Here is a 14,687-nt window from a genome sequence, read left to right on the forward strand (position 1 = left end):
TGAATAAATATACCCCTAGAAAAATGGAGCCTATATCCATTGCATCAACCAGTCAGTTGGCACTTAATCATAAATTGCTCTGTGAACTTAATTTTTTTCAATATTAGATCATAAACTTTTACTTAGAATGCAGTAAGTGCATAGGAAGTATTAAATGAAAAAGTGAATGGGAATGTATTGAATGAAAAGGGGCAAATGGACAGCAAATATATCATTGGTTCTGTTTTAGTTTGGTTGTGAATACTATTTGTGCCTTTCAGTTTGTCACTTAACTCTTAGCCTCCATTTCCTCTCTAATAAATTGAGGATAATCTTACCAACTCTACAAAGCTTGCAGTGTTATGGTGAACACCAAATGAGAAATCATACTTGTAAGCACTTGATGGACTATTAAGGTAAGCTATTAGGATTTCTCTTTTAGCTTTAATTATAAAATATTTTCCTTACTTTCAGGCTTGCAACCTTATATCTGGAAAGAGGGCCCAACAGGATAGGAAGTCTTTACAAAAAGGCTGTTTACAGACACTACACAGATGAGACCTATTCCAAGGAGATCCCCAAGCCTCCCTGGCTTGGATTTTTGGGCCCCATCTTGAAGGCTGAAGTGGGTGATGTGATCGTCATCCATTTAAAGAACTTTGCGTCCCGCCCTTACTCTTTGCATCCACATGGCGTTTTCTACAACAAGGACTCAGAAGGTAAATATCAATCTTATATTATAGGTGTCTTGTCTCTCCTTCCTAAGTAAGGCAATTGTCAGCTACAGTGAGCAGGATACTAAAAGCACAGTGGTAACACATGTTCTTTTAACTTCTCCCTGCCTCCTCCTCACCCCACCTGCCTCTGTCCCCACCTTCTCTTCCTCTTCTTCCCTTTTCTTTCCCTTATTTCCTCCCTCCCTCCTTTCTTCCTCTATGTGGCTACACAGGAAGTGCTGAGGTCCCTTGGCACGTGCTCCAGCACAGCCCCGAGGCACACTAACCTTCCTTGTCAATCAGTCATGACCGGGTCCCACGTTGGATAAAGACCAGCGTGCACGATGAATTCCCATATCCTGTGACCAGTAACAGCCTCGGCTGTGGAAAGAGTGTCTCAGTGCCCGTGGACCTCAACTTCCCTGCTCAAAGCTACTGTCTGTGGTGCTTCCTTTCTGAAGCTGCCCTGTCTTCTGGTTTGCACTTCAAGAGTTTCAACAGTGCAGTTCCCTGAGTCCTCCATAAAGTTTTTAAAAAAATTATAAGCAGCACTCTTGGACTTTTGAGATGGGAAACATTTCTCAATCTTCAGAAATATTTTTCTCATCTCTCATTGCATTCTTGCTTGTGATCAGGTGGAACGGATTAAATGGTACTAAACCTGCTATAGCCTGACTCTGAGGAATGTGCCAGGAACAGTAATATTACCTTGGATGCAGTTCACTTTATCGTAAAGGAAGCTTCTGGATTGTGGTGAATGTCTTAAGGCAGCCAGACTAGCTTGGCAGTTGCCATGACCAGGTCTGTCTAAGTAGCCAGAGGAGGCACCACTGATGATGGACAGGAGATGGGGAGTGTCCTTTGCTCTTGGCCATTTTCCTCCATCTAAAGTGCAGCAAAGCTCTTGGTCACAGATTTGGTTAGTTCTGAATAGTTGAAAGTGAGCACAAAAAATTCTTTACCTTCCTGAACCTTCCACTGGGTGCCCACCAGATGCCAGAGACTGACTCTAGGTATTGGGAAAAAGATAAATGAATCATAGGCTATAGTAGAAAATCAATGACTATAACTCTAAAGGTTTATTTCAGGGTTCTCAATACTGTTCTACTGATTCTATATGCTTATCCTTTCACCAACGTTGTGTTATCTTGATTACTATGAATTTATAGTAAGTTTTGAAATTGGGAAGTATAAAATCTCCAACTTTGCTTTTTTAAAAAAGACTTTTAAGCTTTTCTAGGTTCTTTGCATTTCCATATCAATAAATATCAGATCAGCTTGTTAATTTTTACAAAAAATGTTAATTGGATGTGATGAGGATTGCGTTGAGTTTATTAATCAATTGGGGAAAAACTGTTGTCTGCACTGAAAGATGAATTATCATCTTGAAAATATTGACTCTTCCAATCTGAGCATGGAATTTAGATCATAAATGTCTCTAAACAATGTCTTAGATTTTAGTGCACAAGATTTGCATTCTTTTGTTAAATTTATTCAGAAGTATTTTATTCTTTCTGATACTATTGTATATGGAATAGTTTTATTAATTTCATTTTTGATTGTTGCTAGTGTGAATAAATACAATTGGTTTTTATATGTTTATCTTGAATCCTATTATCTTGTTAAACTTGTTTTTTAATAGATGCTTAAAGGGTTCCTTGGAATTTTCTGAATACTGAATGATGCCACTATGAATAAACAGAGTTTTATTTCTTCCTTACCAATTGGTAAACCTTTGATTTTTCTTTTGCCTTATTGCACTGGCTAGAACCTTCAGGACAATATTTAATAATAGTGGTGAGAGCAGACATTCTTGCCTTGTTCTCAATCTTAGGAAGAAAGCATGTTGTCTCCCTCCCTTTATTCAAGACGCTAGCCATGGAGTTTTCTTAGATATACTTATCAGGTTAAGGAAGCTCCCATCTATTCCTAGACTGTTAAGAGTTTTTAACTTGATAAGTACTAGATTTTGTTTGTTTTCTGCCTCTATTGAGATGAGGGTGTAGCTTTTGTCCTTTATTTTATTAATATGTTTTATTACCTTAGTTCATTTTTGAATGTTAAACCAACTTTACAGTCATAGGATAAATTCCATTTGGACATGGTGTGTAATTCTCTTTATATGTTGCTGGGGTCTGTTTGCTGGTATTTTGTTAGAATTTTTTGGTGTCCACCTATGAGGAATACTGGTCTATAGTTTTCCTTTCTTGTGATGTTTTTAATCTGATTTTGGTATCAAGTTACTGTTTCCTTCACAGGGTGAATTTGGAACTATTCCTTTCTCTATTCCCTGAAAGATTCTGTAATGGACTGGCATCATTTTTTCCTCAGTATGTCATAGAATTTATAAGTGAAAACCATCTGAGCCTGGGTTTTCTTTGAAGGAAGAATCTTAATTGTGAAACAGTTTCTTTGTGTATTAGGTCTATTCCAATTCTTTATTTATTCTTAAGTCAGTTTTAGTAATTTGTTTCTCTCTAGAAATTTGTCAATTTTATCTAAGTTGTCTAATATTTTGGCATAAAATTATTTGTAATAGTCCCTTTATAGTCTTTTTAATTTCTGTAAGTAAGAGTGATGCCCTATTTTTCATTCCTGGTTTTGGTAACTGGGGCCCTCTCTTCTTGGCAGTCTATATAAAGTTTTCTCAATTTTGTTGATCTTTTTTCAAGGAAGTAACTAACTTCTGGATTCATCTATTTTACAGTTTTCTATTTCCTCCTTCACTGATTTCTGCTCCAAAATTTATGTGTGTGTGTTAGTTGCTCAGACATGTCGGACTCTTTGGCTGTAGCCCACCAAGCTCCTCTGTCCATGGAATTCTCCAGGGAAGACCCTGGAGTGGAGAGCCATTCCCATCTGTAGACCATTTTCAGTGCTGTGTGGTTTTCATCTGGTGCTTCCCAGGTGGCACTACTGGTAAAGAACCCGCCTGCCAGTGCAGGAGACAGTGGAGACTCAGGTTCAATCCCCGGGTTGGGAAGATCCCCGGGAGGAGGGCATCGCAATGCACTCCAGTATTCCTGCCTGGAGAATCCCATGGACAGGACAGCCTGGCAGGCAACAGTCCACAGAGTCTCAAAGAGTTGAACTGAAGCAATTTAGAATGCACGCACAGAGTTTTCCTCTACATCAGGGATTGGCAACCTGTGGTCCATGGGACATGTTTTTGTATAGCCCATGAGTTAAAAATGCTTTATATATATATATATGAAGTTGGGGAAAAAACTGATTTTGAGACAGAAACCTGCAAAGCCTAAAATATTTATACTCAGACTCTTCACAGGAAATGTTTTCTGAACCTAACTGTATGTGAATATACTATCATTTACTTTTCTGTTACATTCTTGATAGGTATTTGAGTGGTCTGCTGTGTTTTGACTCCTGAGAAATGCTGCTGTGAACATTCTTATACATGTTTTCTGCTCCAGTTGCATATGTTTCTCTAAGAAACATATCTAAGAGTGAAAATATACATACATACATTCAAATTTAGTATATAACTCTGGTTTTCCAAAGTGGTTGTACCAATTATATTCCTAACAGCAATGTATGAAAATTCCAGTTGCTGTACATTCCCAACAACACTGAATAATACCAACTTTAGAAAGTTTTTCCTATTTGGTAGGTCCATAGTGATATATCATTGTCATTGTAATCTAGGGTTTCCCTGTAATGAAATTTATTAAATTTATTAAATTAAGTATTTTTTTTCTAAATACTGATCCCATACCAATACCTTTACTATTATCCTGTGGGATGTTCTGTTTTTTGGTCACTTAGTTGAAGGAGTACTTTATTTTGAATACGAATCTTTTCATCAGTTATGTATGTTGTGAATACGTGACTTGATTTTTCATTCTTTTAAGGTATCTTTTAATGAGCGGAACTTCTTAACTTTCTTTTTTTGTTTTCTTTTAAAAATTAATTTATTTATTATAATTGGAGGCTAATTACTTTACAATACTGTAGTGGTTTTTGCAGCGGCTGATACATGAATCAGCCATGGGTGTACGTGTGCCCCCATCCTGAACCCCCCTTCCACCTCCCTCTGCATCCCGTCCCTCAGGGTGGTCCCAGTGCACCGGCTTTGAGTGCCCTGCTTTCATGCATCAAACTTGGACTGGTAATCTATTTCACATATGATAATATACATGTTTCAATGCTATTCTCTCAAATCATCCCACCCTCGCCTTCTCCCACAGAGTCCAAAAGTCTTCTTCATATCTTGTCTCTTTTGCTGTCTCACATATAGGGTCATCATTACCGTCTTTCTAAATTCCATATATATGCGTTAATATACTGTATTGGCGTTTTTCTTTCTGACTTACTTCACTTTGTATAATAAGCTCCAGTTTCATCCACCTCATTAGAACTGACTCAAATGCATTCTTTTTAATAGCTGAGTAATATTCCATTGTGTATATGTACCACAGCTTTCTCATCCATTCGTCTGCTGATGGACATCTAGGTTGCTTCCATGTCCTGGCTATTGCAAACAGTGCTGTGATGAATGTTGGGGTACACATGTCTTTTTCAATTCTGGTTTCCTCAGTGTGTATGCCCAGCAGGGGAATTGCTGGGTCATATGGCAGTTCTATTTCCAGTTTTTTAAGGAATCTCCACTCTGTTCTCCATAGTGGCTGTACTAGTTTGCATTCCCACCAACAGTGTAAGAGGGTTCCCTTTTCTCCACACCCTCTCCAGCATTTATTGTTTGTAGACTTTTGGATAGCAGCCATTCTGACCAGTGTGAGATGGCACCTCATTGTGGTTTTGATTTGCATTTCTCTGATACTGAGTGATGTTGAGCATCTTTTCATGTGTGTGTTATCCATCTGTGTGTCTTCTTTGGAGAAATGTCTGTTTAGTTCTTTGGCCCATTTTTTGATTGGGTCATTTATTTTTCTGGAATTGAGCTGTAGGAGTTGCTTGTATATTTTTGAGATTAATTCTTTGTCAGTTGCTTCATTTGCTATTATTTTCTCCCATTCTGAAGGCTGTCTTTTCACCTTGCTTATGTTTCCTTCATTGTGCAAAAGCTTTTAAGTGTAATTGTGGTCAAAATTTATCAGTGCTTTCTTTAACAATTAGTACATTTTATAATTATTTTAAAAAGCTTCCTACTCTAAAATCGTAAAGATATTTTCCTGTTTTACCTTCTTAAAGCTTTACAGTTTTGCCTTTTACCTTAAGGACTTGAATACACCTGGAATTGACTCCTATTTAACCTGTTGTTGCTGTTGTTCAGTCACTAAGTAGTGTCTGACTCTCATGACCCCATGAACGGCAGCATGTCAGGATTCCCTGTCCTTCACTATCTCCTGGAGTTTGCTCAAACTCATGTCCATTGAGTCAGTGATGCCATTCAACCAGCTCATCCTCCATCGCCCCCTTCTCCTCCTGCCTTCAGTCTTTCCCAGCATCAGGATCTTTTCCAATGAGTCAGCTCTTCACATCAGGTGGACAAACTATTGGAGCTTCAGCTTTAGCATCTGTCCTTCCAGTAAATATTCAGGGTTGATTTCCTTTAGGATGGACTGGTTTGATGTCCTTGTAGTCCAAGGGACTCTCAATAATCTTCTCCAGCACCACAGTTTGAAAGCATCAATTCCTCAATGCTCATCCTTCTTTATGGTCCAACTCTCACCTCTGTACATGACTACTGAAAAAGAACAACAGCTTTGACTAGATGGACCTTTGTAGGAAAAATGATGACTCTGCTTTTTAATACTCTGTCCAGGCTTGTCATTGTTTTTCTTTCAAGGAGCCGGTGTCTTTTAATTTCATGGCTGCAGTCACTGTCTGCAGTGATTTTGGAGCCCAAGAAAAGAAAATCTGCCACTATTTCCATTTTTTCCCATCTATTTGCCATAAAATGATGAGCACAAATGCCATGACCTTAGTTTTTTGAAAATTGAGTTTTAAGCCAAGTTTTTCCCTTTTGTCTTTCACCTTCATTAGAGGTTCTTTAGTTCCTCTTCGTTTTCTGCCTTTAGAGTGGTGTCATCTGCATATCTGAGATTGTTGATATTTCTCCTGGCAATCTTGATTCCAGCTTGTGCTTCATCCAGCCCAGCCTTTCACATGATGTTCTCTGCATAAATACACAAGGTGACAATATACAGCCTCGATGTACTCCTTTCCCCATTTTGAATCAGTCCATTGTTCCATGTAACGTTATAACTGTTGCTTCTTGACCCGCACACAGGTTTCTCAGGAGACGGTAAGGTGGTTTGATAATACTTTAAGAATTTCCTGCAGTTTGTTGTGATCCCCACAGTCAAGTCAAAGGCTTTCATGTAGTCAGTGAAGCAGAAGTAGATGTTTTTCTGGAATTTCCTTGCTTTCTCTATGATTTAATTTATGTTGGTAATTTGACCTCTGGTTCCTCTGCCTTTTCTAAGGCCAGCTTGTACATCTGGAAGCTCTCGGTTCAAATACTGCTAAAGCCTAGCTTGAAGGATTTTGAGCATAATCTTACTAGCATGTGAAATGAGCACGATTGTCTGTTACTTTGAATATTCTTTGGCATTGCTCTTCTTTGGGGTTAGAATGAAAACCAGTCTTTTCCAGTCTTGTGGCCACTGCTGAGATTTCAAATTTGCTGGCGTATTGAGTGCAGCCCTTTAATTAACAGCATCATCTTTTAGGATTTTTAAATAGCTCAGTTAAAATTCCATAAGCTCTACTAGCTTCATTTGCAGTAATGCTTCCTGAAGCCTGCTTGACTTCATATTCCAAGATGTCTGGCTTGAGGTGACCACACCATTGTGGTTATCTAAGATGTCCTTTTCATTATAGGGGACTGGAATGCAAAAGTAGGAAGTCAAGAAACACCTGGAGTAACAGGCAAATTTGGCCTTGGAGTACGGAATGAAGCAGGGCAATGGCTACTAGAGTTTTGCCAAGAGAACACACTGGTCTTAGCAAACACCCTCTTCCAAGAACACAAGAGAAGACTCTACACATGGACATCACCAGGTGGTCAACACCGAAATCAGATTGATTATATTCTTCACAGCCAAAGATGGAGAAGCTCCATACAGTCAGCAAAAACAAGACTGGGAGCTGACTGTGGCTCAGATCATGAACTCCTTATTGCCAAATTCAGGCTTGTATTGAAGACAGTAGGGAAAACCACCAGACCATTCAGGTATGACCTAAATCAAATCCCTTATGATTGATTATACAGTGGAAGTGAGAAATAGATTTAAGGGACTAGATCTGATAGACAGAGAGCCTGATGAACTATGGACAGAGGTTCGTGACATTGTACAGGAGACAGGGATCAAGACTATCCCCATGGAAAAGCAATGCAAAAAGGCAAAATGGCTGTGTGAGGAGGCCTTACAAATAGCTGTGAAAAGAAGAGAAGCAAGAAGCAAAGGAAAAAAGGAAAGATATTCCCATTTGAATGCAGAGTTCCAAAGAATAGCCAGGAGAGATAAGAAAGCCTTCCTCAGTGATCCATGCAAAGAAATAGAGGAAAACAACAGAAAGGGAAAGACTAGAGATCTCTTCAAGAAAATGAGAGATACCAAGGGAACACTTCATGCAAAGATGGGCTCAATAAAGGACAGAAATGGCATGGACCTAACAGAAGCAGAAGATATTAAGAAGAGGTGGCAAAAATACACAGAAGAACTGTACAAAAAAGATCTACATGACCCAGATAATCACAATGGTGTGATCACTGACCTAGAGCCAGACATCCTGGAAAGTGAAATCAAGTGGGCCTTAGAAAGCATCACTATGAAGAAAGCTAGTGGATGTGATGGAATTCCAGTTAAGCTATTTCAAGTCCTGAAGGATGATCCTGTGAAAGTGCTGCACTCAATATGCCAGCAAATTAGGAAAACTCAGCAGTGGCCACAGGACTGGAAAAATGTCCGTTTTCATTCCAATCCTTAAGAAACGCAATCCCAAAGAATGCTCAAACTATCACACAGTTGCACTCATCTCACACGCTAGTAAAGTAATGCTCAAAATTCTCCAAGCCAGGCTTCAGCAATACGTGAACCGAGAACTTCCAGATATTCAAGCTGGTTTTAGAAAAGGCAGACGAACCAGAGGTCAAATTGCCAATATCCACTGGATCATCGAAAAAGCAAAAGAGTTCCAGAAAAACATCTATTTCTGCTTTATTGACTATGCCAAAGCCTTCGACTGTGTGGATCACAATAAACTGTGGAAAATTCTGAAGGAGATGGGAATACCAGACCATCTGACCTGCCTCTTGAGAAACCTGTATGCAGGTCAGGAAGCAACAGTTAGAACTGGACATGGAACAACAGACTGGTTCCAAATAGGAAAAGGAGTACATCAAGGCTGTATATTGTCACCCTGCTTATTTAACTTATATGTAGGATACATCATGAGAAACGCTGGGCTGGAAGAAGCACAAGCTGGAATCAAGATTGCTGAGAGAAATATCAATAACCTCAAATATGTGGATGACACCACCTTTATGGCAGAAAGTGAAGAGGAACTAAAGAGCCTCTTGATGAAAGTCAAAGAGGAGAGTGAAAAAGTTGGCTTAAAGCTCAACATTCAGAAAACTAAGATCATGGCATCTGGTTCCATCACTTCATGGGAAATAGATGGGGAGACAGTGGAAATCTGAAACAGTGTCAGACTTTATATTTTTGGGCTCCAAAATCACTGCAGATGGTGATTGCAGCCATGAAATTAAAAGATACTTACTCCTTGGAAGGAAAGTTATGACCAACCTAGATAGCATATTAAAAAGCAGAGACATTACTTTGCCAACAAAGGTCCGTCTGGTCAAGGCTATGGTTTTTCCAGTGGTCAAGTATGGATGTGAGAGTTGGACTGTGAAGAAAGCTGAGCACTGAAAAATTGATGCTTTTGAACCGTGGTGTTGGAGAAGACTCTTGAGAGTCCCTTGGACTGCAAGGAGATCCAACCAGTCCATCCTAAAGGAGATTAGTCCTGGGTGTTCATTGGAAGGACTGATGCTGAAGCTGTAACTCCAATACTTTGGCCACCTCATGTGAAGAGTTGACTCATTGGAAAAGCCCCTGATGCTGGGAGGGATTGTGGGCAGGAGGAGAAGGGGACGACAGAGGATGAGATGGCTGGACGGCATCACCGACTGGATGGGCATGAGTTTGAGTAAACTCTGGGAGTTTGTGATGGACAGGGAGGCCTGGCATGCTGCAATTCATGGGGTCTCAGAGAGTCAGACACGACTGAGCGACTGAACTGAACTGAACTGAAGTCGTTAAAATCTTTTTGGTATAGTTCTTCTGTGTATTCTTGTATACCTTTTCTTAATCTTTTGTTAAAACTTTATTAAATATATGACTCTGTGTAGGACACAATATACAGTGCCTCACATCGTTCTTACAACTTTGTGGGGTAGATGCAAACATTCCAGCTTTATTGGTAGAAAGTCAAGACAGTGAGAATTTAAGTAACAAGTCTCAAGTCCCATAGCAAATAAATTTTAGCTGATATATGTTTGATTTCAAAGCTCTAGCTCTTTCCACTATAATGTGTGATCTCTGTGTTTTAACTGTTTCATTTTTCTTGAAAGGAGCCCTGTATCCAGATGGAACATCTGGAAGGAACAAGGATGATGACATGGTTCCTCCTGGCAAAAACTATACCTACGTCTGGCCAGTGAGTGAAGAATATGCTCCTGCCCCAGCAGATGCAAACTGCCTGACTTGGGTATACCATTCACATATTGATGCCCCTAAGGACATCTGTTCTGGGCTAATTGGCCCACTGCTAGTGTGCAAAGAAGGTAAGATGTGTCTTCTCCCCCTCTGTACCTAGAAATCTCTTCCCAAGTGTGCTGAAAAGTGTACATAGTCTTCAGGTCTTGACTTGACCACCCCCCTTGCATCACACAGAGTGTGTCTCTTCTTCCAAACTTTCTGTAAAATTAAAGAAATTCTCCTAACATAGAAGATTCATAGCAGGGACAATAACTCAGACTTCTGTCTAAAAACATCATAGCATTCTGAAACCCATATGCAAAAACCACACACTGACACCACACATAGGAAAGTGTAAAATGTACTCAAATAACCAGAGATGTTTTGCTTTATTATTTCATCCACATAATCACCTTGCTACTTTGTACCCTATTAATTGATTTAATGTATCTATGTTTTATCAATAAAGTATATTTCCTTTAAGGATAGTCAGGTTTCCAAGTCTGTGGTTGTGAGGATTTCTGTTTCAGCACTTTTCTATGGTTCTATCACTTCCATCAAAGCCCTTCACTGGCTTTATGTTGTGGGTTACTCTTGTACATATAGGTCTTTAAAAATCTTCACATTTACCTGATACTATTGTCAGGAAGAAAAGCTCATCTTGGTTTAGTCCACTTTGAACTTTTCTTACTCTTTTAATGTGCCTGATAGGTATCCTGCACAGTTATTCAGGAACAAGGACTGATGTAGACCGGGAGTTTGTTATAATGTTCACTCTTGTGGATGAGAATCAAAGCTGGTACCTGGATGAAAATATCAGACAATTCTGCACTGATCCTGATTCAGTTGACAAAGAAGATGCTGTTTTCCAAAGAAGTAACAAAATGCACGGTGAGTGTCTCCCATGTTATCAAGTACATACCAACTGCCTTTGGTGTATCTGGCACTACAAGGGATACAAAACACACAAAAATAGCAAGCCAGGCTTTCCAAGATTTATAACTTAATGATGAGAATAATAAGAAAGTGATGAAACATAATACCAGTCAGAACCTAAAGCGAAGAAAGAGAGCAAAGAAGAAGAAAGGAGCAGAGAGGAGTCACAAGAACAGAGAGCAACGAACAAAATGGTAATAAGCACATACTTGTCAACAACTAAGTGTAAATAGCCTACGTTCTCAAAGCAAAAGACACAGAGGGATTAAACAGGTTAAACATCAACAACAACCAAGCCGAGACCTATCTATTACATTACCTACAAGAGACACACTTTAATTGTAAGGACACACATAGACGGACACTGAGTGGATGGAAAAAATTACTCAATGCAAATAGAAACCAAAAGAAAGCTGGAGTAGCTACACTTATATCAGACTTTAAATTGACTTTAAAATAAAGGCTATAGTAAGATACCAAGAATGGTGTACATAATTATAAAGGGGTAAATTCAACAAGAATAGGTAACATTTAAAATATTTGTGCCCCCAACATTGGAGAACTTATATATATAAACCAAATATTAACAGACATAAAGGGCAAAAGAGACAGCAATACATAATAGTAAAGTACTTTAACACCCTACTTACATCAATGTAGGTGTCCAGAAAGAAAATCAGTTAGAGAATACTGGTGTTAAACAACATGTTAGATCAGATGGACTTAACAGATATTTATAGAACATTCCATCCAAAAACAATAAGATACTCATCTTTCTCAAGAGCACATGGAACATTTTTCAAGATAGATCATATGTTAGGCCACAGATAAGTCTTAATACACTTAAGAGGACTGAAATCATATCGAGTATCTTTTCTGGCCACAGTGGTATGAAACTAGAAACTAATTATATGAAGAAAACTGGAAAATTTACAAACATGTGGAATTAAACAGCATGTTACTGAACAATCAATAGGTTGAATAAAAACTCTAAAGAGAAATTTTTAAAAAGCTTGAAACAAATGAAAATGGAAATGTAATATATAAAAATTTATGGGATACAGCAGAAAGAATTCTAAGGGAAAGTTCATATTGATAAATGCCTACCTCAGAATAAAAGAAAAGTTTCAAGTAAGCAAGCTAACTTTACACCTCAAGAACTAGAAAAAGAACAAATTGAGCCCAAAATTACTAGAAGAAAGGAAATAAAGAAGATTAGAGCAGAAAGGGCAAAACAAAAATGAAATAGACACTAAAATCTTTAATTAGACTCACTAAGAAAAAAGAGAAAGAAATCAAATAAACAAAATCAGAAATGAAAGATGAGACACACAAAGGATCATAAAAGATTACTATGAACAAATATATGCCAACATGTTGGATAACCTATAAGAAATGCACACGTTCCTGGGAACATACAGCCTACCAAGACTGAATCATGACGGAACAGACTCGGAACAGACTGACTAATAGTAAGTAGTAATCAGTAATCAAAAACCTTCCAACTAACAAAAGTCCAGGAACAGGTGGCTTCTTTGGTTAATTCCATCAAACATTCAAAGAAGAATCAATATCAATCCTTCTCAAAATCTTTCAAAAAACAGGAGAGGGAGAAACTCTTCCAAACATGTTTTATGAAGCCAGCATTGTGCTGATATGAAAACCAGACAAGGATGCTACACAAAAAAGAAAAAATACAGGCTAATATTCCTGATGTAAAAGTCCTCAACAAAATATCAGCAAGTCAGATTCAGCAATACATTAAAAGTTTCATAACCATGATTAAGTGGGATTTATTCCAAGTATGAAAGGATGGTTCAGCTTCCACAAATCCATTAAAGTTATATGTCACAATAATAAAATTAAACATAAAAATATGCAATTATCACAATAAACATAGAAAAAGCATCTGACAAAATTCAACATCCATTTAGGATAAAAACCCTTAACAGAGTATAAATGGAACACACCTCAACATAAGAAAGACCATATATGACAAGCCCACAGCTAAGGTTATACTCAATGGCAAAAGCTGAAAGCTAATCCTCTAAGGTCACGAACAAGAGAAGGATGCACACTGTTGCCACTTTTGTTCAACATGGTATTGGAAGTCCTAGCCAGAGCAATTAGGCAAGGAAAAGAAATTAAGAAAGGAAAAGAAATGAAAATCATCCAAATCTGAAACAAAGAAGTAACTGTTTCTATTTGCAGATGACATGATATTACATACAGAAAAGCTAAAGACTCCAGTAAATTTGAGGGATATAAAACTAATACACAAAAGTCTGTTGCATTTCTTTACATTAATAATGAATTATCTGAAAGAGAAGTTAAGAAAGCAATCTCATTTACAATTTCATCGAAAGGAATCAAATATCTAGGAATAAAATTAACCAAAGAGGTGAAAAATTAACCCATATATTGAACTATGATATTAACAAAGACAATTTAAGAAGACACAAATAAATGGAAAGATATTTGTGTCCATGGATTAGATGAATTAATATTGTTAAAATACTCATCGTTAAAATATTCAAGGCCATCTATAGATGCAGTGCGATCCCTATTTCAATCTCAATGATATATCATTTTTACAGAAATAGGAAAAACAATCTAAAATTTGTATGGAACCACAAAAGATCCTGAATAGCCAAAACAATCTTGAAAAAGAACAAAACTAGAGGCATCATGCTCCTTGCTTTTATTACAAAACTATACTAATTCAAACACCTATTTCTGCTTTATTGACTATGCCAAAGCCTTTGACTGTGTGGATCACAATAAACTGTGGAAAATTCTTAAAAAGATGGGAATACCAGACCACCTGACCTGCCTCCTGAGAAATCTGTATGTAAGTCAGGAAGCAACAGTTAGAACTGGACATGGAACAACAGACTGGTTCCAAATAGGAAAAGGAATACATCAAGGCTGTAAATTGTCACCCTGCTTATTTAACTTATATGCAGAGTACATCATGAGAAACGCTGGGCTGGATGAAGCACAAGCTGAAATCAAGATGGCTGGGAGAAATATCAATAACCTCAGATATGTGGATGACACCACGTTTATGGCAGAAAGTGAAGAAGAACTAAAGAGACCCTTGATGAAAGTCAAAGAGGAGAGTGAAAAAGTTGGCTTAAAGCTCAACATTCAGAAAACTAAGATCATGGCATCCAGTCCCATCACCTCATGGCAAATAGATGGGGAAACAGTGGAAACAGTGTCGGACTTTATTTTTCTGGGCTCCAAAATCACTGCAGATGGTGATTACAGCCATGAAATTAAAAGACGCTTACTCCTTGGAAGGAAAGTTATGACCAACCTAGACAGCATATTAAAAAGCAGAGACATTTACTTTGCCAACAAA

At 38.0% G+C, this 14,687-nt stretch overlaps 1 protein-coding gene across 1 annotated transcript in view; it reads left to right on the forward strand.

Annotated features, from left to right (window-relative positions):
- The window catches only part of HEPHL1 (hephaestin like 1), a 98,084-nt gene that overhangs the window by 19,854 nt on the left and 63,543 nt on the right, over positions 1-14,687 (forward strand). Inside the window, exons 2-4 of the mRNA XM_043451840.1 lie at positions 454-698; positions 10,258-10,470; positions 11,096-11,275. Coding sequence (XP_043307775.1) covers positions 454-698; positions 10,258-10,470; positions 11,096-11,275 — 638 coding nt within the window. The remainder of the gene's footprint in view (positions 1-453; positions 699-10,257; positions 10,471-11,095; positions 11,276-14,687) is intronic.

Source organism: Cervus canadensis, chromosome 29 (assembly GCF_019320065.1).
Source record: "Cervus canadensis isolate Bull #8, Minnesota chromosome 29, ASM1932006v1, whole genome shotgun sequence".
Taxonomy (NCBI): domain Eukaryota; kingdom Metazoa; phylum Chordata; class Mammalia; order Artiodactyla; family Cervidae; genus Cervus; species Cervus canadensis.